Source organism: Pleurodeles waltl, chromosome 11, assembly GCF_031143425.1.
Source record: "Pleurodeles waltl isolate 20211129_DDA chromosome 11, aPleWal1.hap1.20221129, whole genome shotgun sequence".
Lineage (NCBI taxonomy): Eukaryota > Metazoa > Chordata > Amphibia > Caudata > Salamandridae > Pleurodeles > Pleurodeles waltl.
This window is the reverse complement of record NC_090450.1, coordinates 529,179,255-529,202,928: the sequence shown is the minus strand read 5'-3', so window position 1 is coordinate 529,202,928 and position 23,674 is coordinate 529,179,255. Positions and strand designations below refer to the sequence as shown.

Here is a 23,674-nt window from a genome sequence, read left to right as displayed (position 1 = left end):
CATCATGTTTATCTACACATCATGAACCAAGGATTAACATCAACAGACCCTAAAGAAGTGAATTTCTGCCACCAAACAAATGTCTGCAATTTTATCATATTTGGAGACAATAAAGTCATATTTGGAAAAGCTACTTCTGAACAATTTGTATAATTTGATGAACTATGGCACTTTCAGGGCTTAAGTTTGTTATTGAGGTACTGCACAAAAACAGTACTAACATGATACTCTGGCATTATACACTAATTTTAAGAAAAACTGTTAATCATATCAGTGTTTCTCTTCCTTGCAGCATCCTTCATTTTAGGAGGATAAATACTGCATGGAGCTCAGCATCGAGGATTTCCTCTAAAAAAAAAAAAACATTTCATCAAATGATCAACTTTCAAGAAAGGGAATCACAATTGCGGAGCATGGAGACATGCCCAGCCAGAACTCTCCAGACCTCCTCCAAAGCCACAAAACCTCAACTGCTGCAACTCCACCCCATCATTCATTTATGGTTTGAACCCAAAGACACCGCCATACCAAGGACTGCCTCTCTAGGCCAAACTAAGGGGTGGTAGCAATATGTTGTGCTGCTGGCCTGGATACACACCAGGTGGGGGCTTGAAGGGGAGGACACAAAAGGAAAAAAAGAGCCAATCTGTGCAGACATGTATTCCCTTCACTTGCGGACCAGGGATTCTAAATAACCCAAAACTGTGCTGTGGGAAGTGCACAAACGTCTGACATGGTGTAGACTCTACCTGCACAACCAGGGAAAATATAGCGGCTCCAGACAAGGTGAAGGATTGACAGTGGCTGGTCCATGAGCAAGGCAAATCCACAGAGGTCACAGGCCTGCACAGAACCTGCAATGTGGGGTGAGGAAGAAAAGAGAGAGAAAGCCCTTGTCCTGGTGGTGAGGCAACACTCTTTCTATGGCTTCTTTGTGGCAGGCAAGTCAGTTTTTTTAGATGAAGGCTCCTTTGCAGAGCTGCCCCTCCCCCTGCTTCGTTATTGCCCCTGTAAGCATCCCTTATGTACATTTGGCCTGCCTGCTAGTGGAAAGGCTACTGCGGACTCTGGTATGAATGGGTGAGTTGGGGGGAGGTAGTCATGGCACCTCTTCAAAGCTGCTGTCTTTGAAAGGAACTTCTGGAAGCTGGAGTTTTAAGGGTACTGTTTGATTTCATGATACTGGATCCTTCTTTGGTCCGCAGCATCAAGGGCACAACAGATGGTGACAATGGAGTTAGTCTTGTCCTTGGATACACTCTCCTTCCCCGTTTTTCTGAACTCCTCAGGAAGACACTTCCACAAAGCTCTATCACAGCAGGAAAGAAGCCACAGGGAGTGGACTATGGCCCAGCGTGAAATCCCTACAACAGTTATCCTATTGCTGGCTGCATCAAGCTTCTTGTCCTTGTCAGGTGGAGGGTGTTGTCTGTATTTTAAGTAAAAGCCTGCTTGCTTGCAGTGTGCACAACCAAGGTGTCAGGTGGGACAAGGCCCCTGACAAGTCTCACTGAGGAAGGGCTTGAATTTCTTCTCCACCCTTCACGTTTCTACCCTGGCCTTCAAATGTTCCCTAAATGTATCCAGGACAGACTTGAGTATGCCCTTCAACATGGAGGGGGGACTGTACCATCCACTCTGACTTGGACAGTGTCTTAACGAGGAAATAGTCTTCCTTGTGGAAGACGTGCATGTCTACCCTTTGACAGGTGGCTACCTGCTGGGTGAACTTGTGTTAGACTACTGTATTGTTGGGGTAGGATGTGGTGATAGGGTAATGGTCGTGTCACCCGGAGGGTTGACATCATAGTCTTCCCAAGAGTTGTTTGTAGGCCCTGGCCTGAAAAGTTCATATATTTCAGCAGGAAGTAACAAACTGCTGAGTCATAAGAGGTGTGTGGGAATCACTTTGGTGACTCTGCTGGAGACAGTGGAGGTGGTTTGTGGGGTCATGTTGAAAGTGGAGGTGTACGCGGAGCATAAGGAGGGTTGGTGTGCATGTCTCTATGCCTCTGGGGCATGGGACCTCCAATTTAAGTTCCTCCTTAAATGCTAGTTTCCTCTTCTGAGGCATAGTCTCTCTGGGTTTTAGAGGGGGGGGGGGGGGGGGGGGGGAGTTGGCTTTTCTGAAATACTCACAGTTGGGGGATGGATAAAGAGACTTTTCTGCCTCACATCTAGCATCCAAGCAGCGTTTGGAGAACTAGCTACTTTCAATCTTCCTAGCTGGTAGTCAAGGGTGTTCTCAGCATCAACGATGTCTTTGAAGTCACAAAGGGTGTGGGCATCGACAGGGCCTTTGACTTCAAATGTAGTTGAGGCTTGACAGAGGTCTTGCAGCTTGATGGCCAAGAGGGGTCAATGCCCTTGGATGGATCCTTTTTTGGGATCCAAGGCCTTTACTGATGACCCGAGCCTTAAGGTGGCAGAGATCCTGGATGCTGTTGTGTTTTGTGCACGAGGTTCGAAGCCTGAATCATGCAGGAGGGGAACTCTGCCTCAGCATGAGGCCTCTTCGGTGGCTTGGAGTGGGTTTCAGAGCCGACCTAATTTACGACCCTGGCAGATGTCTTCATTCGAGGGCTGCTGGTCTTAGAAGTCAGCGGAGCTTCTTCTTCCTCCAGGACTGATCCGCTGGACGACATGACCTCTGAGCTGGGCGCAGACTGACACAGCAGGCTGTCTGAAGGTTAGGCATCTCAACTTCCTTGGCACAAAAGGGTCTTGTTTGCCAAAGATGTCATGCATGTCAGAGAAGGACTGTAAGTGCATTTTGCGGTACGTTAAATGCATCTCTCTTCAGTATCGTAGCATTTTCTTTGACCAGAAGGTGACAAAAAACATTAGACAAGTGTTGAAGAGGTCAAGGAAGAGGTAGACGTCACAAGCCTCATGGTATCTGACCAACGGTACTTCGAGAGGCACTGGGAGCACTACTAGAAGGACATTCACTCCATTACCCTCATTATGCAGTGAGGAAGTTGTCAGTGCTAAAGCGCATTCGGCTCCAGAGCGGGCACAAGGTTCGGGGACTCGATCAGAGGTAATCGGTCACCAGATAGTGTCATTGAGAGAGGAAAAAAAACTGAAGAAAAGTGCTTTTTCCAAACTCTGGGTGTTGACGATTTACTGTGATAACCTAAAAGACTGTAGAGAATAAGTATAAGTTGAGTTTCAGAGCCCTGTCGGTATGTGCCTGAACTTGATGGCAGGAAAAAAATCTAACATGGAGTCCATGCCCATGCACACTGCCCACTACAGGAGTAGTCACAGTGCATCCTGTCACTCGAAAACCTTTTTTTTGAGAGAAAAAAATACAACTTGCAAATGTCCAAGCACAACACTACATGCCAGAATTATGCAGAGCACGTGTATCTACAGCAACACATACTAAGCACATATTTTATGCAGACATCTTGGTCAAATTAAAAAAAAACAAAATAAGCGAAGAGCTCTGCTATGGGTTACTACTGCAAAACTGAAGATAGTAATGTGCTTATTCTTCGATGACAAATGCTCAAAAGTACAATGTTTTAAGATACACAATAACTCTCCAGAAAATAATTTAACTGCAGCCTACCACACACTACATGCCATGAAACACTGAGAAGAATACAATTTATATGGAAAATGGTAAGCACAACAGAGCGAAATTAAAGGCACTACCAGCACAATAAAGTGGATGTAATGTGCACTGTTAAGCCGTTGACTTGTTTTAGGCATTGCTTTTTGCTGGGAGAGAGGAAGGAGAGAATGTAAACCGCTCACATTCAGTTTCAGAAGAGAAAATTGGATTTTGAAAGGTTTAACAACATGAAAATAGATCTCCTTCTGCTGCAAAGGTTTTTCTTAATAAGTGCAAGTTCTCATGAAATCTCTCAGAATTCCTACTTTCTGTAAGCACTCTCATAAAAAGTATGAAATTAGAAAAAAGAAAGTTGGAAGGGGGAAATAAATTATTCGTAGCATTACAACTTTACCTTGCTTGACATCTATTTATATTTGGGAATTTCTCTAGCCATGGTGAAGCATATCCAAACTCCATCTCACTGTCATACCAGTACTTTAGGCACTCGCTGTGTCTGTTTCTGTTTCTCTCTTCTTCAGTCAAACATTTGTTGCCAGGCTCCATTGCTTGTAGTAAACGTTTCTGAAATAGTTGATGAAACACGGTTACTGTGAGATGCAGAGAAAAGGATCCTTTTCCATATTAGTGTACACACAATGTAAAAGATAACCCTTCCACACAACTATTATGTGTGTTATGTAAGTACTACTGAGATGTGGAGAAAAGAACAAAGTGCAAAGTGCAAATTTTCAATTTAATAAACAAATGATTTGATGGTATTTTAGTAATTACTTTCAGACTAAACTCAGATTTCTTGTGGCTTGACTGCAGACACTTTATATGGGAGGTTCCTGCAAAGGCAGACTTTGCATGAGTGATTGTGCTTAAGGGGATGTAATTAAAATATCAAAATAAAATATTAAAAGGATAAATACTTGAGAAATTAATTCAATGTTTTAATTTCAACCATTAATTTATGGCTCTAGAATTACCATAGTTTAGTGGAAAACGACTCAAAATGTTATGGCAAGAGGGGATGCTGTTGTGCTAGGGGCACATCATCTGAGCAGAAAGTTGAAGGAAGGGAAGTAGCAGGTCAAAATACATTCAGATAGAATACAGTATCTTAAAAAAGAGGAGATTAGGAGAGGTACAGCTGCCTCCTGCCGCTCAAGTAAATACAGTGGTGAGAAATTCACCATATCCTTCACTAATATTTCAAAATCCCACATGTAAAAGTTGTTTTTGGAAATGCAAAGACTGATACAGGGCACTAAGGCTATGATGCGAAAGAAACCGAAGTATACTGAGAGTTGTATATAGTTAGAACCACAAATTCCCCCTGGGGAAGACTGGCTCACCTATGTAAATGAGATTGATAACATAGTAAAATCTGTAATCAATGAACTGAAGAATAATGAAACCTTACCAACTATCATAGGTAAGGAACAAACATGATCGCAAATCTTCAATAATCACAACTAATGGCACTGGAGTGGGTAGCATTCCATCTCAGCACTTCCATCAACTGCTGAATAAATAATGCTGTCAAACAGTACATTTTAAAATCTTTTTCAGGAGGTCATTGCATTTTTATAATGATTTTGAAATGTAAACGTTTGGTAATGGATATGAACTTTCACACAGGAAAGAGTAAGAAATACATAAGGATTATAATGATGTAGAAGACAATGAATCATGCAGACAACCAACATTAATAATTCAGAATAAAAACAAAACGTGATCACAAATTCTACCACTTGCTCCAGCACAGTGGAAAACTCCATGAGTAGGAGTAGAAACGAAAATAAAACACTGAAACAGACAACAGTGCCTCATTGGAATGTGGAAGCATAAGGAAGCGAAAACCACTTAATTTGCAAAAGATTACTTATTTTTCTTGGGTAGAAATGGATTTAACCGAAAACTCACGCTGCCTTATACTGGAAATCTGCCTTTTATTGTCTTAAATTTCATCACACAGTGCTCTAAATGGCACTATATATACACAATGTAATTTGCTAAATCTGTCTTACAAAGGACTCAGTCAAGGTGGCTACTATTGTAGAGACTTTTCAGGGTACACACTGAATATGTTTTTTGCTGCAAGAGGAAGTGGATTCACACAATGATCAAATAAACTTAAGTGAGGACACTTCTTTCAGAAACGTACACTTTTTTTTGTGTTTTTTTACTTCAACAACATTCTCTCAACAGAAATAACAGTTCTATTTTCAACTTGCATTCAATGGTGCTGCATGAAAAACAAATGCATAGTAGAGAGCTCAGAGCACTAACCTCATCAATGAATGGAATAAGGACCACTGCTTCCCATTCTTGTTGCTTCCCATTTAGATCAGTTTTAAAATCTGCTGGATAATATTCAATGATAGGAGATTCTTCACATGTCATTAGAGTCTGAAAAATATTTTTAAAAAACTGTATTCAGGAGGGCTCAGCAACAAACTAGTGTCTACCAATGATCAATGCTTTAAAGAAAGAAAGGGTGGAAATTAAGTTAGCATTTTACAATAATTCCAGGATCAAATATGTCAACTGTTAAAACAAAGGCAGCCTCTTTCCGCATGTTAGTCTGTGTGCAAGCATCTGTAGACCACTGACATTAGTAGATCAGATGTTTATGGAAACATTGCCATTAAATGTGGCAATATTACTATAAAGCAAAGATTTTAATGCTCCCCAAGACATCTTTTCATATAAGAGGTCAATATTCTATGGGCTCAATACCTGGTGAATGCATTTTTAACGGACCTCCAAAGAATGTTTATGATATGGAAAAAGTAAAAATTAATTTCAGATTTTTGACAGCAACAGAACACAGTGAATCTTTACATCACACATATAAGGGACTAGGCCACAGATGCCACAATCAACAGCCAGCTTTTTGTTTTTAAAATAAAGCACATTCTTGAGCCAAATAGGATAAGGCTTAACAGTGATGGTCACTGTCTAATGGTTCTAAAAAAAACTTAGATATGGTGGTAATTCATCACAACACTGCCTCTTCATGACTGGCATATGGGACATATTGGCTGATTTGTTCTTATATATTATAATTTTGGTAAAATGGAATTGGTTGAATGGCACATTTATGCTTAACCGTCTTCTGGTACTTCTAATTAAGAAGGTTTTAATTGATGTTCAAACTAATATTCTTATTTGTGCCATATGATAACTACATGTGGTACAAATTAAATTACAATTTCCAATAGGTATCAACTGTACTGCTCTCTGAAATAAAAAGTCAATAGTAACCTAATTACATCACAAAACCAACCTGGTAACTTGCTGGCAGCAAATCTTTGCTGAGTGCTGGAAGTACAGCCAGAAGCTGTTCAAATGGCATAAAAGGCTTTCCCAACTCAAAATGGAGTTGGAGATGGCTGATGTTGCGGATATCTGACAGATAAGGTGCATAATGGTAGGGATAATACCTAGAAAAACAAAAATACTTGTTAGGCATCTGATTATATTACTAACAGCTGACTGAGAAGGAGTGGGTGCATGGGACATAAATGCTGAGATATGAGGGGGCTGTGCTGGGTGGGGAGGGGGACCAGAAGTAATTTTACATGCGATGACATGCAACTATAGTATCAGCAAAAAGTGCTACAGAATTCCCTTTATTTCAATAATTGGGAATGGTTTCTTCGTAACTGCTAACACAGAAAAGCTTTTAATAGTGTTACCTGAAAAACTGTGAAAAATCCTTATGCCTGTCTTTGACCGCAAAGCTTCTGTGGGAAGTAACAACCGCACAGATAATTTTAGTTTTCCTTCATGGTTATCTTCTGGCTATTCAAAAATGTTTAGGTTTTCTTGGTGGGGGAGGTGGACAATGGAATACTATTTCAAAAATCAAATAAGCACGTCCATTAAAATGTGAGAGTTGGAATACTGACAAGAGTCACTCCTTGTGGAGTTTGTAACTTGTAGTAGCTTAGAAATACTTCTAAAACACCAGTCATTTCAAGCTCTGGTAACAAAAAAAAAATAACTGCAATAGAAGCAAAATAAGTGGGCTCGATGATGCTGCTACCTAGAAAATACCGGCACTAACCCATCATGCACAGCTGAAATCAAATGTTAAATGGGAGCAACCAGCTACTTCTCTGAAAACTAGTTCTGAACAGGACAGAGGAATCCATGAATAATTATAACTGAAAGAAACTCTTCCTTCTTCTTGTGGGATCCTGAATGTCATTCATAACCACCATGATAGAATAGTGAGATGTACCTTAATAATCAGCGAGGTGTGATAAAGGTGAACCCAAACATTAACAAAACCTTTTCTCAAGCATCTGCTCTAGAACAGAAATATATTGTCTTTAATGGAGTGTTTAACATACCAATGTTCTAAACCCAAGGGGGGGCACACTGCCTCTAATCCCTGCATAGTTTACCCCATTGCATCCTGGTAAATGCAGTATGCTTACTTCAAAGTTGCTGTAGTTTTTTTTTAACCAAAGTTGGTGCAGGTAGTGCTGTTATCTATAGACGCATGTTTCTGGATTTAGCCCTTCATCAGTAGAGAGCAGAAGTAGTAGAGAGCAGAGAAAAGTCATCTGTAGTAAACTGTGTTGGGATGAGAGGCAGAGTGCTCCCTCCTGCCTTCCTTGTGTTTAAAAGGATCCCTTGAGCCAAAGAGCTTACTGTGTGCCCTCCTTCATAGACTCTGACTCTCCAAAGCTTGTTGACTGTACAGGGTAGTAGTGAGAGAGGCAGAGAAGAAAGAGAGTTATAAGGTGTGGATTAGGACACAGCAAAAGGGGTCTACCATTGGTTATTAGATGCTGCTTCTACATAGCCCTTTATGCAGCACTCAACCTTCCAAAGTTCTAATCAATGTTACAGTGTCTTATCCCAGTATATATTCTGCATATGATATTGCCTCATAGGGCTTTCAGTAGTCCAGAATATTCAAATGGCTTTGTGGTTTCCATTGCAGACTGAAGGCTGGACTAGTTTGTAATCATGGTGTTTGTGTATTGTGATATAGTCCTAGTCGGGGGAGGGGTGTAAAAGCCCTTCCCTATGACCGGAGATGTACAGAATTCCTAGTGGCAGCACTTTAGCTTTTGCTCTGGTGTAGCAGGCTGTTGCAAAGCAAAATACAAACGCTGTGGGATAGCGTAACTGGATGGACGGAATGCGGAACCAATCAAACATTCACCCCCAGTCACAGATCTGGGTTTAATCCATCCATTATTTTGCTCACCATGCCACCCCAGTTTGAACCCAGCCATATGCAAATCAGTCTTGACCCTGTTCCACATGGGAACAGTCCAGCCCGAACTGCCAGGCCAGGTTCTCCCTGGACCGGAAACAAGCATCCTGGGACCGGTTTCGGGGTTTCACCCCTCCTCAGCCAGGCTAGCTTGAATCCAGTGGCACAGTGAGCCCGGGACCCACGTCTGGGCATACCCGGCGCACTTAGGGCGGCAAAAGCAAAGCAAAATACAAACGCTGTGGGATAGCGTAACTGGATGGACGGAATGCGGAACCAATCAAACATTCACCCCCAGTCACAGATCTGGGTTTAATCCATCCATTATTTTGCTCACCATGCCACCCCAGTTTGAACCCAGCCATATGCAAATCAGTCTTGACCCTGTTCCACATGGGAACAGTCCAGCCCGAACTGCCAGGCCAGGTTCTCCCTGGACCGGAAACAAGCATCCTGGGACCGGTTTCGGGGTTTCACCCCTCCTCAGCCAGGCTAGCTTGAATCCAGTGGCACAGTGAGCCCGGGACCCACGTCTGGGCATACCCGGCGCACTTAGGGCGGCAAAAGCAAAGCAAAATACAAACGCTGTGGGATAGCGTAACTGGATGGACGGAATGCGGAACCAATCAAACATTCACCCCCAGTCACAGATCTGGGTTTAATCCATCCATTATTTTGCTCACCATGCCACCCCAGTTTGAAACCAGCCATATGCAAATCAGTCTTGACCCTGTTCCACATGGGAACAGTCCAGCCCGAACTGCCAGGCCAGGTTCTCCCTGGACCGGAAACAAGCATCCTGGGACCGGTTTCAGGGTTTCACCCCTCCTCAGCCAGGCTAGCTTGAATCCAGTGGCACAGTGAGCCCGGGACCCACGTCTGGGCATACCCGGCGCACTTAGGGCGGCAAAAGCAAAGCAAAATACAAACGCTGTGGGATAGCGTAACTGGATGGACGGAATGCGGAACCAATCAAACATTCACCCCCAGTCACAGATCTGGGTTTAATCCATCCATTATTTTGCTCACCATGCCACCCCAGTTTGAACCCAGCCATATGCAAATCAGTCTTGACCCTGTTCCACATGGGAACAGTCCAGCCCGAACTGCCAGGCCAGGTTCTCCCTGGACCGGAAAATCAGATAGGAAGCTGCAGGTAAACTATTCTCTACCAATCACAACACCTCATCTAGCCGTCTGGAATGTGCTCCTATATAAATTAAAAAGCAGTATATCATGTGTTCACTGACTGACTCTCACTGGTAACAATATTTGTCATTGAGACTTGCACAAACACATTTCAATAACAATGTATTGTAAAAAGCAACCTCAAATAAAACTAACAAAAACTGGGGGTGCACACAACTTCATTTCCTTACCAGCTCCATGACTGAACTCCATGGTAGTAATAGTGTAAAATCCACTGTATCGCAAGGACATAACATTCAGCCTGATCAGCTAAAAATTCACTAAAAATAAATAGAAAATAAAGAATGCACCTTAAAATTTGGAATAAATACCATGATTTGCTATAGAGGTTAGGGGCCTGAGAACAACAACAACAATAGATGTCAGGCAGGCATAACTAAATTCAGTTTGAATGAAAAGATGTAAAGGATTATCAATTCAAGAAGAAAGATCATTTACATAAATGGCATATTTCATTTTTACGTCATTTCTCTTTCATGCAATGGAAATGTTCTCCTTTTCACTGGAAATGTAGTATAGATATGGAAGTTCTATTGTGTGTGGCACACAATTTCAGATTCTGTTTAGCTTCACAAGGAATAACACAATTCACCTAGAATCCACCTCATAGTCAGACGAGGATAGTAAACATATTTTGATGGCATGTATCATTACCATACCCACGTTCCATTCACAACCCATGATCAGAGAATCCCTAATGTTCATCAGGTGACATTTAGTGCAGCGCAGCCAACTAAAATAAATACATCTGACAATACAGTGATGCCCTGTATGGCAAGAAATGCCCAAGTATTTACCTAAAGGCCAATAAAAATATTCTATCAAAAAAACATTGTAAGTAAAGTTTTATTGTCTTCCTCATTCTATGTAACATCAAATTGATTCCCAAAAGTGCTTAGCCACATTATCCGTTAACCTAAGGCTCTGTGGATTCCCTGGATAAATTCTGGCAAGAGGTCCTTAGCTGACTGAGGCCTGCAAGACTTCTGGCTCAATCTTCGTATGCCGGCTCAGCATCAGTTGCTGCGGTGATGGATAGTGTAAGGGAATGCCTCCTTGGCATGGTTACCCCCTGACGTTTTGCCTTTGCTGATGCCAAGTTATGATTTGAAAGTGTGATGAGGCCTGCTAACCAGGCCCCAGCACCAGTGTTCTTTCCCTAAAACTGTAACTTTGTTTCCACAATTGGCACACCATGGCATCCAGGTAAGTCCCTTGTAACTGGTACCCCTGGTACCAAGGGCCCTGATGCCAGGGAAGGTCTCTAAGGGCTGCAGCATGTCTTATGCCACCCTGGGAACCCCTCACTCAGCACAGACACACTGCTTGCCAGCTTGTGTGTGCTAGTGGGGAGAAAATGACTAAGTCGACATGGCACTCCCCTCAGAGTGCCATGCCAACCCCACACTGCCTGTGGCATAGGTAAGTCACCCCTTTAGCAGGCCTTACACCCCTAAGGCAGGGTGCACTATATCACAGGTGAGGGCATATGTGCATGAGCACTATGGCCCTACAGTATCTAAGCAAAACCTTAGATATTTTAAATGCAGGGTAGCCATAAGAGTATATGGTCTGGGAGTCTGTCATACACGAACTCCACAGCACCATAATGGCTACACTGAAAACTGGGAAGTTTGGTATCAAACTTCTCAGCACAATAAATGTACACTGATGCCAGTGTACATTTTATTGTGAAATATACCCTAGAGGGCATCTTAGAGATGCCCCCTGAAAACATACCCGACTCCCAGTGTGGGCTGACTAGTTTTGCCAGCCTGCCACACACCAGACATGTTGCTGGCCACATGGGGAGAGTGCCTTTGTCACTCTGTGGCTAGTAACAAAGCCTGTACTGGGTGGAGGTGCTTCTCACCTCCCCCTGCAGGAACTGTAACACCTGGCGGTGAGCCTCAAAGGCTCACCCCCTTTGTTACAGCGTAACAGGGCATCCCAGCTAGTGGAGATGCCCGCCCCCTCCAGCCACGGCTGGAGGAGATAATGAGAAAAACAAGGAGGAGTCACTGGCCAGTCACGACAACCCCTAAGGTGTCCTGAGCTGAGGTGACTCTGACTTTTAGAAATCCTCCATCTTGCAGATGGAGGATTCCCCCAATAGGATTAGGGATGTGCCCCCCTCCCCTCAGGGAGGAGGCACAAAGAGGGTGTAGCCACCCTCAGGGCTAGTAGCCATTGGCTTCTAACCCCCCAGACCTAAACACACCCCTAAATTGAGTATTTAGGGGCTCCCAGAAACTAGCAAGAGAGATACCTGAAGACGAAGAAGGACTGCTGACCTGAAAACCCTGCAGAGAAGACGGAGACACCAACTGCTTTGGCCCCAGCCCTACCGGCCTGTCTCCCCACTTCAAGAAAACCTGCAACAGCGACGCGTCCCCCAGGGTCCAGCGACCTCTGAAGCCTCAGAGGACTACCCTGCATCTAAAAGGACCAAGAACTCCAGAGGACAGCGGCTCTGCTCCAAAGAAGAAACAACTTTGCAACAAAGGAACAACTTTAAAAAGACTCCACGTTTCCCGCCGGAAGCGTGAGACTTTCCACTCTGCACCCGACACCCCTGGCTCGACCTGCGGAGAAACAACACTACAGGGAGGACTCCCCGGCGACTGCGACCCTGTGAGTATCCAGAGTTGACCCCCCTGCACCCCCTCCAGCGACGCCTGCAGAGGGAATCCAGAGGCTCCCCCTGACCGCGACTGCCTGCTTCTAAGAACCCGAAGCCTGGTAAAGACACTGCACCAGCAGCCCCCAGGACCTGAAGGATCCGACCTCCAGTGCAGAAGCAACCCCCTGGTGGCACTCTCCCTTGCCCAGGTGGTGGCTACCCAGAGGAGCCCCCCCCCTTGCCTGCCTGCTTCTCTGAAGAGACCCTTAGGTCTCCCATTGAACTCCATTACAAACCCGACGCCTGTTTGCACTCTGCACCCGGCTGCCCGCGTGCCGCTGAGGGTGTACTTTTTGTGCTGACCTGTGTCCCCCCCGGTGCCCTACAAAACCCCCCTGGTCTGCCCTCCGAAGTCGTGGGTACTTACCTGCTTGCAGACTGGAACCGAGGCACCCCTTTCTCCATTGAAGCCTATGCATTTTGGGCACCACTTTGACCTCTGCACCTGACCGGCCCTGAGCTGCTGGTGTGGTAACTTTGGGGTTGCCCTGAAGCCCCAACGGTGGGCTACCTTGGACCCAACTTTGAACCCTGTAGGTGGTTTACTTACCTGCAAAACTAACAAATACTTACCTCCCCCAGGAACTGTTGAAATTTGCACTGTCTAGTTTTAAAATAGCTTATTGCCATTTTTGTCAAAACTGTACATGCTATTTTGCTGATTCAAAGTTCCTATGATACCTGAGTGAAGTACCTTTCAATTGAAGTATTGATTGTAAATCTTGAACCTGTGGTTCTTAAAATAAACTAAGAAAATATATTTTTCTATATAAAAACCTTTTGGCCTGGAATTGTCTGAGTGTGTGCTCCTCATTTATTGCCTGTGTGTGTACAACAAATGCTTAACACTACCATCTGATAAGCCTACTGCTCGACCACACTACCACAAAATAGAGCATTAGAATTATCTCTTTTTGCCACTATCTTACCTCTAAGGGGAACCCTTGGCCTCTGTGCATGCTATTTCTTACTTTGAAATAATACATACAGAGCCAACTTCCTATATTGGTGGATCAGCGGTGGGGTACAAGACTGCATTTGCTGGACTACTCCGCCAATACCTGATCACACGACTAAATTCCAAAAATTGTCAGTAGAAACTGATTTTTTTTTATTTGAGCTATTTTTCTAAAATGTTAAAAGTCCTACTAGGGCCTTGTATTAGTCCCTGTTAGCATTTCTTTTAGAGTTTAAAATTTTTGTAAACGTTTGGATTAAGTTCTAGAGACAGTTTTAGATTCTTAAAAAGTATCCCAACTTTTAGAGAAATAATGTCTGCTGCAGAAGAGATAGTGATGGAACTCAACCTCACCCCTTACCTGCATCTTAGGATGTCAGAGTTAAGGTCTCTCTGCAAAATCAAAAAGATAAAAACTGGTTCAAACCCTACCAAAGTACAGCTCCAGGAGCTCTTGGCAGAGTTTGCTAAAAACAACCCCTCTGATGATATCTTCACAGAGGGGGAAGCTAGTGATGAGGAGGGACATTTCCCACCCCTTCTCCTAGTTAGGGAGCCCAGGGTTTCTCCAACCCTGACTCCAGAAGTGATAGTCAGAGATGTTGCTTCTCTCACAGGAGAATCCAACAGCTCTGCAAGCATTGAGGGCAGCCTCAATGAATATTACCTCCTGCTAGCCAGGTTGGCCAAAAGATTGGCTTTGGAAAGACAGATCCTAGCCATAGAAAAGGAAAGACAAGAGATGGACTTAGGTCCCATCAATGGTGGCAGCAACATAAATAGGGTCAGAGATTCTCCTGACATGTTGAAAATCCCTAAAGGGATTGTAACTAAATATGAAGATGGTGATGACATCACCAAATGGTTCACAGCTTTTGAGAGGGCTTGTGCAACCAGAAAAGTAAACAGATCTCACTGGGATGCTCTCCTTTGGGAAATGTTCACTGGACAGTGTAGGGATAGATTCCTCACACTCTCTGGAAAAGATGCAGAATCCTATGACCTCATGAAGACTACCCTGATTGAGGGCTTTGGATTCTCAACTGAGGAGTACAGGATTAGGTTCAAGGGGGCTCAAAAATCCTCGAGCCTGACCTGGGTTGATTCTGTTGACTTCTCAGTCAAAACACTGGATGGTTGGATTCATGGCAGTGGTGTAAATGATTATGATGGGCTGTACAATTTATTTGTGAAAGAACACCTGTTAAGTAATTGTTTCAATGATAAACTGCATCAGTATCTGGTAGACCTAGGACCAGTTTCTCCCCAAGAATTGGGAAAGAAGGCGGACCATTGGGTCAAGACTAGGGTGACCAAGACTTCCACAAGAGGTGACCAAAAGAAAGGGGTCACAAAGACTCCCCAGGGGAAGAGTGTTGAGACATCAAAGGGAAAAAGTAAAGAGTCTTCTACAGGGCCCCAAAAACCTGCTCAGGAGGGAGGGTCCAAAGCCTCTTCACAATCCAATTTGGGGTACAAGGGTAAAAACTTTGATCCCATGAAGACCTGGTGTCGTAGTTGTAATCAGCAGGGACACCAAACTGGAGACAAGGCCTGTCCCAGGAAAGGTTCCACTTCAAACTCTACTCCAGTTAGCACTGGAATAGCCAGTCTCCAGGTGGGATTAACAGTGTGCCCAGAGCAAATCAGGGTTAACACTGAAGCTACCTTAGTCTCTGAGGGTGGGGTGGACTTAGGCACACTGGCTACCTGGCCCCCTAATATGCAAAAATACAGGCAGCAGCTCTTAATTAATGGGACTAGTGTAGAAGGCGTGAGGGATACAGGTGCCAGTGTCACCATGGTGACAGAGAAACTGGTTTCCCCTGGTCAATACCTGGCTGGACAAACTTATCCAGTCACCAACGCTGACAATCAGACTAAAGTACATCCCATGGCTATGGTAACTTTAGAGTGGGGAGGGGGTCAATGGCCTGAAACAGGTGGTGGTCTCCTCAAATATCCCTGTAAACTGTTTGCTTGGAAATTACCTGGAGTCCTCAGCATGGGCTGAGGTAGAACTCAAAACCCATGCAGCCATGCTGGGTATCCCTGAACTGGTGTGTGTCAAGACAAGGGCACAGTGCAAGGCTCAGGGTGAAAAAGTGGTGTTGGAGCCTGGAATAATGGCCCAACCCTCCAAGAGGAAAGGAAAGAAGACTGGGGAACCAGCTTCAACACAAAAAAAGAAAAATAACCTTTCTTCCCAGGAAGAAGTTCTGCCCTCTGAGGGAACTGAGCCCATGGAGTTAGAACCTTATCAGGTTGAGCTCCTAGGCCCAGGGGGACCCACAAGGGAACAGTTGTGTAAGGGGCAAGAAACATGTCCCTCTCTTGAAGGCCTTAGGCAGCAAGCTGCTGAAGAGACCAAAGGAAAAATCACTGGAACACAGAGTCCATTGGGAAGATGGACTCCTCTACACTGAGTCAAGAGATCCCAAACCTGGTGCCACTAGGAGAGTGGTAGTGCCTCAGGAGTTTAGGGAGTTCATTCTGACCTTAGCTCATGATATTCCACTTGCTGGGCATTTGGGACAAACCAAGACTTGGGAAAGGTTAGTTAACCATTTCTATTGGCCCAACATGTCCAAGAAGGTAAAGGAGTTTTGTGTCTCCTGTGCCACCTGTCAAGCCAGTGGTAAGACAGGTGGACACCCAAAGGCTACCCTCATTCCACTTCCAGTGGTGGGGGTCCCCTTTGAAAGAGTGGGTGTGGACATAGTGGGTTCACTAGAACCTCCCACAGCCTCAGGGAACCAGTATATCCTAGTGGTGGTGGATCATGCCACTAGGTACCCTGAAGCAATTTCCCTTAGGTCCACTACTGCCCCGGCAGTAGCTAAAGCACTCATTGGTATCTTTACCAGAGTGGGATTTCCTAAGGAGGTGGTGTCCGACAGGGGTACCAACTTCATGTCAGCATACCTGAAGCATATGTGGCATGAGTGTGGGGTGACTTACAAATTCACCACACCATACCATCCACAAACCAATGGTCTTGTAGAAAGATTTAACAAGACATTGAAAGGCATGTTCATGGGGCTCCCTGAAAAGCTCAAAAGGAGATGGGATGTCCTCTTGCCATGTCTGCTTTTCGCCTACAGAGAGGTGCCTCAGAAGGGAGTAGGGTTTTCCCCCATTGAACTTCTATTTGGCCATCCTGTCAGGGGACCACTAGCTCTTGTAAAAGAAGGCTGGGAGTGACCTCTTCATGAGCCTAAACAAGATATAGTGGACTATGTACTAGGCCTACGTTCCAGGATGGCAGAGTACATGGAAAAGGCAAGCAAAAACCTTGAGGCCAGCCAACAACTCCAGAAGATGTGGTATGACCAAAAGGCTGCTATGGTTGAGTTTCAGCCAGGGCAGAAAGTCTGGGTTCTGGAGCATGTGGTTCCCAGGGCACTTCAAGACCGATGGAGTGGCCCTTACCCAGTTCTAGAAAGAAAGAGTCAGGTCACCTACCTGGTAGACCTAGGCACTAGCAGGACCCCCAAAAGGGCGATCCATGTGAACCGCCTCAAACTCTTTCATGACCCGGCAGATGTGAATCTGTTGATGGTAACAGATGAGGACCAGGAAGCTGAGAGTGAACCTCTCCCTGATCTCCTCTCCACAGACCCTAAAGATGGCTCAGTAGATGGAGTGATCTATTCAGACACCCTCTCTGGCCAACGGCAATCTGACTGTAGGAAGGTCTTACAACAGTTTGCTGAGCTCTTTTCCCTAACCCCTGGTCAGACACACCTGTGTACCCATGATGTGGACACAGGAGACAGCATGCCTGTCAAAAACACAATTTTCAGACAGTCTGACCAAGTTAAGGAAAGCATCAAAGTGGAAGTCCACAAGATGCTTGGAATTGGGAGTCATTGAGCACTCTGACAGCCCCTGGGCTAGTCCAGTGGTCTTATTCCCCAAACCTCACACCAAGGATGGAAAGAGAGAGATGAGGTTTTGTGTGGACTACAGAGGACTTAATTCTGTCACCAAGACAGATGCCCATCCCATTCCAAGGGCAGATGAATTGATTGATAAGCTAGGTGCTGCCAGATACTTAAGTACCTTTGACTTAACAGCAGGGTGCTGGCAAATCAAAATGGCACCAGGAGCAAAAGAAAAGACTGCATTCTCCACACCTGATGGGCACTATCAGTTCACTGTTATGCCCTTTGGTTTAAAGAATGCCCCTGCCACCTTCCAAAGGTTGGTGAATCAAGTCCTTGCTGGCTTGGAGTCCTTCAGTGCAGCTTATCTTGACGATATTGCTGTCTTTAGCTCCAGCTGGCAGGATCACCTGGTCCACCTGAAGAAGGTTTTGAAGGCTCTGCAATCAGCAGGAATCTCTATCAAGGCATCCAAATGCCAGATAAGGCAGGGAACTGTGGTTTACTTGGGACACCTTGTAGGTGGAGGCCAAGTTCAACCACTCCAACCCAAGATCCAGACTATTCTGGACTGGGTAGCTCCAAAAACCCAGACTCAAGTCAGGGCATTCCTTGGCTTGAGTGGGTACTACAGGAGGTTTGTGAAGGGATATGGATCAATAGAGACACCCCTCACAGAACTTACCTCCAAGAAAATGCCCAAGAAGGTAAACTGGACTGTAGAATGCCAACAGGCCTTTGACACCCTGAAACAAGCTATGTGCACAGCACCAGTTCTAAAAGCTCCAGATTACTCCAAGCAGTTCACTGTGCAAACTGATGCCTCTGAACATGGGATAGGGGCAGTTTTGTGCCAAACAAATGATGATGGCCTTGACCAGCCTGTTGCTTTTATTAGCAGGAGGTTACTCCCCAGAGAGCAGCGTTGGAGTGCCATTGAGAAGGAGGCCTTTGCTGTGGTTTGGTCCCTGAAGAAGCTGAGACCATACCTCTTTGGTACTCACTTTGTAGTTCAAACTGACCACAGACCTCTCAGATGGCTAATGCATAGGAAAGGTGAAAATCCAAAACTGTTGAGGTGGTCCATCTCCCTACAGGGAATGGACTTTAGAGTGGAACACAGACCTGGGACTGCCCATGCCAATGCAGATGGCCTTTCCAGGGTCTTCCACTTAGAAAATGAAGACTCTCTTGGGAAAGGTTAGTCTCATCCTCTTTCGTTTAGGGGAGGGGGGGGTGTGTGTAAGGAAATGCCTCCTTGGCATGGTTACCCCCTGACTTTTTGCCTTTGCTGATGCCAAGTTATGATTTGAGAGTGTGCTGAGGCCTGCTATCCAGGCCCCAGCACCAGTGTTCGTTCCCTAAAACTGTACCTTTGTTTCCACAATTGGCACACCCTGCCATCCAGGTAAGTCCCTTGTAACGGTACCCCTGGTACCAAGGGCCCTGATGCCAGGGATGGTCTCTAAGGGTTGCAGCATGTCTTATGCCACCCCGGGGACCCCTCACTCAGCACAGACAAACTGCTTGCCAGCTTGTGTGTGCTGGTGGGGAGAAAATGACTAAGTCGACATGGCACTCCCCTCAGAGTGCCAGGCCAACCTCACACTGCCTATGGCATAGATAAGCCACCCCTCTAGCAGGCCTTACAGCCCTAAGGCAGGGTGCACTATACCATAGGTGAGGGCATAAGTGCATGAGCACTATGCCCCTACAGTGTCTAAGCAAAACCTTAGACATTGTAAGTGCAGGGTAGCCATAAGAGTATATGGTCTGGGAGTCTGTCATACACGAACTCTACAGCACCATAATGGCTACACTGAAAACTTGGAAGTTTGGTATCAAACTTCTCAGCACAATAAATGCACACTGATGCCAGTGTACATTTTATTGTGAAATACACCCCAGAGGGCATCTTAGAGATGCCCCCTGAAAACATACCAGACTTCCAGTGTGGGCTGACTAGTTTTGCCAGCCTGCCACACACCAGACATGTTGCTGGCCACATGGGGAGAGTGCCTTTGTCACTCTGTGGCTAGTAACAAAGCCTGTACTGGGTGGAGATGCTTCTCACCTCCCCCTGCAGGAACTGTAACACCTGGCGGTGAGCCTCAAAGGCTCACCCCCTTTGTTACAGCGCCACAGGGCATCCAAGTTAGTGGAGATGTCTGCCCCCTCCGGCCACTGCCCCACTTTTGGTGGCAAGGCCGGAGGAGATAATGAGAAAACCAAGGAGGAGTCACTGGCCAGTCGGGACAACCCCTAAGGTGTCCTGAGCTGAGGTGACTTGGACTTTTAGAAATCCTCCATCTTGCAGATGGAGGATTCCCCCAATAGGATTAGGGATGTGCCCTCCCTCCCCTCAGGGAGGAGGCACAAAGAGGGTGTAGCCACCCTCAGGGCTAGTAGCCATTGGCTACTAAGCCCCCAGACCTAAACACACCCCTAAATTGAGTATTTAGGGGCCCCCAGAACCAAGCAAGTTAGATTCCTGCAACCTGAAGAGGAAGAAGGACTGCTGACCTGAAAACCCTGCAGAGAGAATGGAGACACCAACTGCTTTGGCCCTAGCCCTACCGGCCTGTCTCCCCACTTCAAGAAAACCTGCAACAGCGACACGTCCCCCAGGGTCCAGCGACCTCTGAAGCCTCAGAGGACTACCCTGCATCTAAAAGGACCAAGAACTCCCGAGGACAGCGGCTCTGCTCCAAAGAAGAAACAACTTTGCAACAAAGAAACAACTTTAAAAGGACTCCACGTTTCCCGCCGGAAGCATGAGACTTTCCACTCTGCACCCGACGCCCCTGGCTCGACCTGCAGAGAAACAACACTACAGGGAGGACTCCCCGGCGACTGCGACCCTGTGAGTAGCCAGAGTTGACCCCCCCTGCACCCCCCTCCAGCGACGCCTGCAGAGGGAATCCAGAGGCTCCCCCTGACCGCGACTGCCTGCTTCTAAGAACCCGACGCCTGGTAAAGACACTGCACCCGCAGCCCCCAGGACCTGAAGGATCCAACCTCCAGTGCAGAAGCGACCCCCAGGTGGCACTCTCCCTTGCCCAGGTGGTGGCTACCCCTTGCCTGCCTGCTTCGCTGAAGAGACCCCTAGGTCTCCCATTGAACTCCATTACAAACCCGACGCCTGTTTGCACTCTGCACCTGGCCGCCCCCGTGCCGCTGAGGGTGTACTTTTTGTGCTGACCTGTGTCCCCCCCCCGGTGCCCTACAAAACCCCCCTGGTCTGCCATCCGAAGTCGCTGGTACTTACCTGCTAGCAGACTGGAACCGGGGCACCCCCTTCTCCATTGAAGCCTATGCGTTTTGGGCACCACTATGACCTCTGCACCTGACCGGCCCTGAGCTGCTGGTATGGTATCTTTGGGGTTGCCCTGAACCCCCAACGGTGGGCTACCTTGGACCCAACTTTGAACCCTGTAGGTGGTTTACTTACCTGCAAAACTAACAAATACTTACCTCCCCCAGGAACTGTTGAAATTTGCAGTGTCTAGTTTTAAAATAGCTTATTGCCATTTTTGTTGAAACTGTACATGCTATTTTGCTGATTCAAAGTTCCTATGATACCTGAGTGAAATACCTTTCATTTAAAGTATGGATTGTATATCTTGAACCTGTGGTTCTTAAAATAAACTAAGAAAATATATTTTTCTATGTAAAAACCTATTGGCCTGGAATTGTCTTTGAGTGTGTGTTCCTCATTTATTGCCTGTGTGTGTACAACAAATGCTGAACACTACTCTCTGATAAGCCTACTGCTCGACCACACTACCACAAAATAGAGCATTAGAATTATCTCTTTTGGCCACTATCTTACCTCTAAGGGGAACCCTTGGACTCTGTGCATGCTATTTCTTACTTTGAAATAGTACATACAGAGCCAACGTCCTACAGATAGGGTTTGGGGGCTTATTATGTAGAGAAATTAATCATGTGCTACACATGGTACCCTTACTAAAGGGGTTTTGCTCCAAAAATGCAAAATTTAAGCCTGAGGAATTATTCGATGATGTTGAGCCATCGTTTACGAGATGTTTCTTTGTAAAGTTTAGCTATGGTGTATTTCTAAAAGCCACTTTCACATTTCGTCTCCTGTTACTAAATCTAAATAACGCCATGTATGCTGTCATGCAGAGGAATGTGTGTTGTTTTTTGGCTCTGCCTATTCAAACCTCAAACCAAATTGGTTTTTCCTCCAAGTCGGTTGGTGGGGGTATCTCACTGTGCCAATGCTTTAAAAATATATGTAGAGCCAACGCTAGCCTGTATGTAGTTTTGCTGTTTCTACGTTTTTGTACGCATCATGACTCATAACATCTAAAATTTTGGAAAAGGGTGTCCGGCCCATCGCTTAATAATGTGCAACTTTCGAAATATAATCATGTTTTACAACTTATGTCATTGATGCTCTTATGCTATATTTGATTTGTATTGATTTTATCAAGCTTGCATTATGTTGATGGATTATCTTATCTGCTCGGACAAAGACTGAATCCCTCAGTCAGTAATGGCATTTTGGGTTGTGACATATACAAAAAAGTCTGTGCATAACAAATCATCTGCACTGCACTCTAAGGCTTGGCACCAGGCACAGTATTAGAATAAACCTAATATTGTTTTGTGGTGGTGCGGGCTGAATTTCAGGCAGCAGTTTTGAACACATCCAAAATGTGTGTTTAGAAAGTAGAGTATTCTCCTTTTGAGGTGCAAAAAGGAGGACCATCAAGACAATGCATCTATAGCGATGGCACACTAAAGCATCACGCAAGGGACAGATTTACAAAGGGGAAGGGGCGCCCTCAAAAACAATATTTATTCTACCTCTTGACCAAGGGTCCGAATATGTTTCCTTCTAAGAAAGCACACAGAAGATTTCCTTTTCAAGCAACAATTACCTAACCAATCTCAAAGAAGCAGTGAACAAGAATCTCTGTACTGTGAACGCATCCAATGTTGCTAAACAGAGTAGAACATAAGTGTTTTCTGAAGCCTCAGACAATCTGACCATCCTAGAGAAGTAAAAGGGGCACAAATGGTAAGGTTTGCGATCCTTGCCACCACAGTGAACAGTTATTGCAAGACGGTTGTTTTGGGCAAAAACCTAACACAGGAAATGCGTTTGCTCAAATTTATTTTTTATTATATGGTATAGGTAGATGGAACTACTGAATTCAAGATAAATACATGACTAAATATTAATCAGAAATATATGCAGTTCTAATAAGACATTTCAAGTTATGTATTCAATACATTATTCATTAATCCTACTGCCCAAATCTAATTTATAAAACAAACAAAAAAAAAGGAAATGTGAGGGAGTAATTAAAAATACAACTTTCCCATACAAAGTAACCAATAGCCTGAAAATAAAACATAATAACCATGAAACATTATGACTTACTCTGAAACGACTTCCACTCCCATCTTAGTCATGTAGTACGATCTCTTGTACTGCCTAAACTCTGTCTCAAATAGATCATCATCTTCTGGATCCTCATCCTGAAGAACTGAAATGAGATAGCAGTGATTATATGCATTCAACCGTAAAAACAAAGCCCTTCACAACTTGACAGCGAGAATTTAATTAACAGATCCTATTTTCCAGTTTTTTTTTTTTTTTACTTCATGTTGGAGGCAGTACAAAAGAAAAGGATACTCAAGACTGGGTCCATAAGGGAAATAAAACAGCATGTCTTTTTTTAGATTTCATGTAGATCTTCCAAGTGAAGACCCACATACTTGTTAACAATGTAAGGAGTGCTGAAACACAAATTTGCTTATGCTTGAATAGCAAAAAGAAGTGAACTATGTATATGTGAACCAAAATGCCCAAGCTGTACTATCCAATATAAGCATACAAGTTTGAACCTGTACAATATTATGTGTTTTTACTGCTATCTGTGTACACAAGGCAAAATAGCATGGTACAATAAAATCATTGTGGCACAATGATTGTACACAAAGTAAAAAATATATATATATTTTTTTTAACGTTATATATTGCTCTATATCGCTACAGAGCCGTGGGGGCATCAGAGTACCTCACAACATATAGGGGTGTTTTAAACACATTTTACACAATGGTTGTAAGAGCTAGCATCATTTA

At 44.8% G+C, this 23,674-nt stretch overlaps 1 protein-coding gene across 1 annotated transcript in view; it reads right to left on the bottom strand.

Annotated features, from left to right (window-relative positions):
- XRN1 (5'-3' exoribonuclease 1) overlaps nucleotides 1-23,674 on the bottom strand; it is an 838,379-nt gene that overhangs the window by 734,886 nt on the left and 79,819 nt on the right. The window contains exons 12-16 of the mRNA XM_069213922.1: nucleotides 22,970-23,075; nucleotides 10,196-10,285; nucleotides 6,867-7,023; nucleotides 5,867-5,986; nucleotides 3,981-4,150 (exon numbers count right to left, since the gene is read on the bottom strand). Of these exons, the coding sequence (XP_069070023.1) occupies nucleotides 3,981-4,150; nucleotides 5,867-5,986; nucleotides 6,867-7,023; nucleotides 10,196-10,285; nucleotides 22,970-23,075 (643 nt within the window). The remainder of the gene's footprint in view (nucleotides 1-3,980; nucleotides 4,151-5,866; nucleotides 5,987-6,866; nucleotides 7,024-10,195; nucleotides 10,286-22,969; nucleotides 23,076-23,674) is intronic.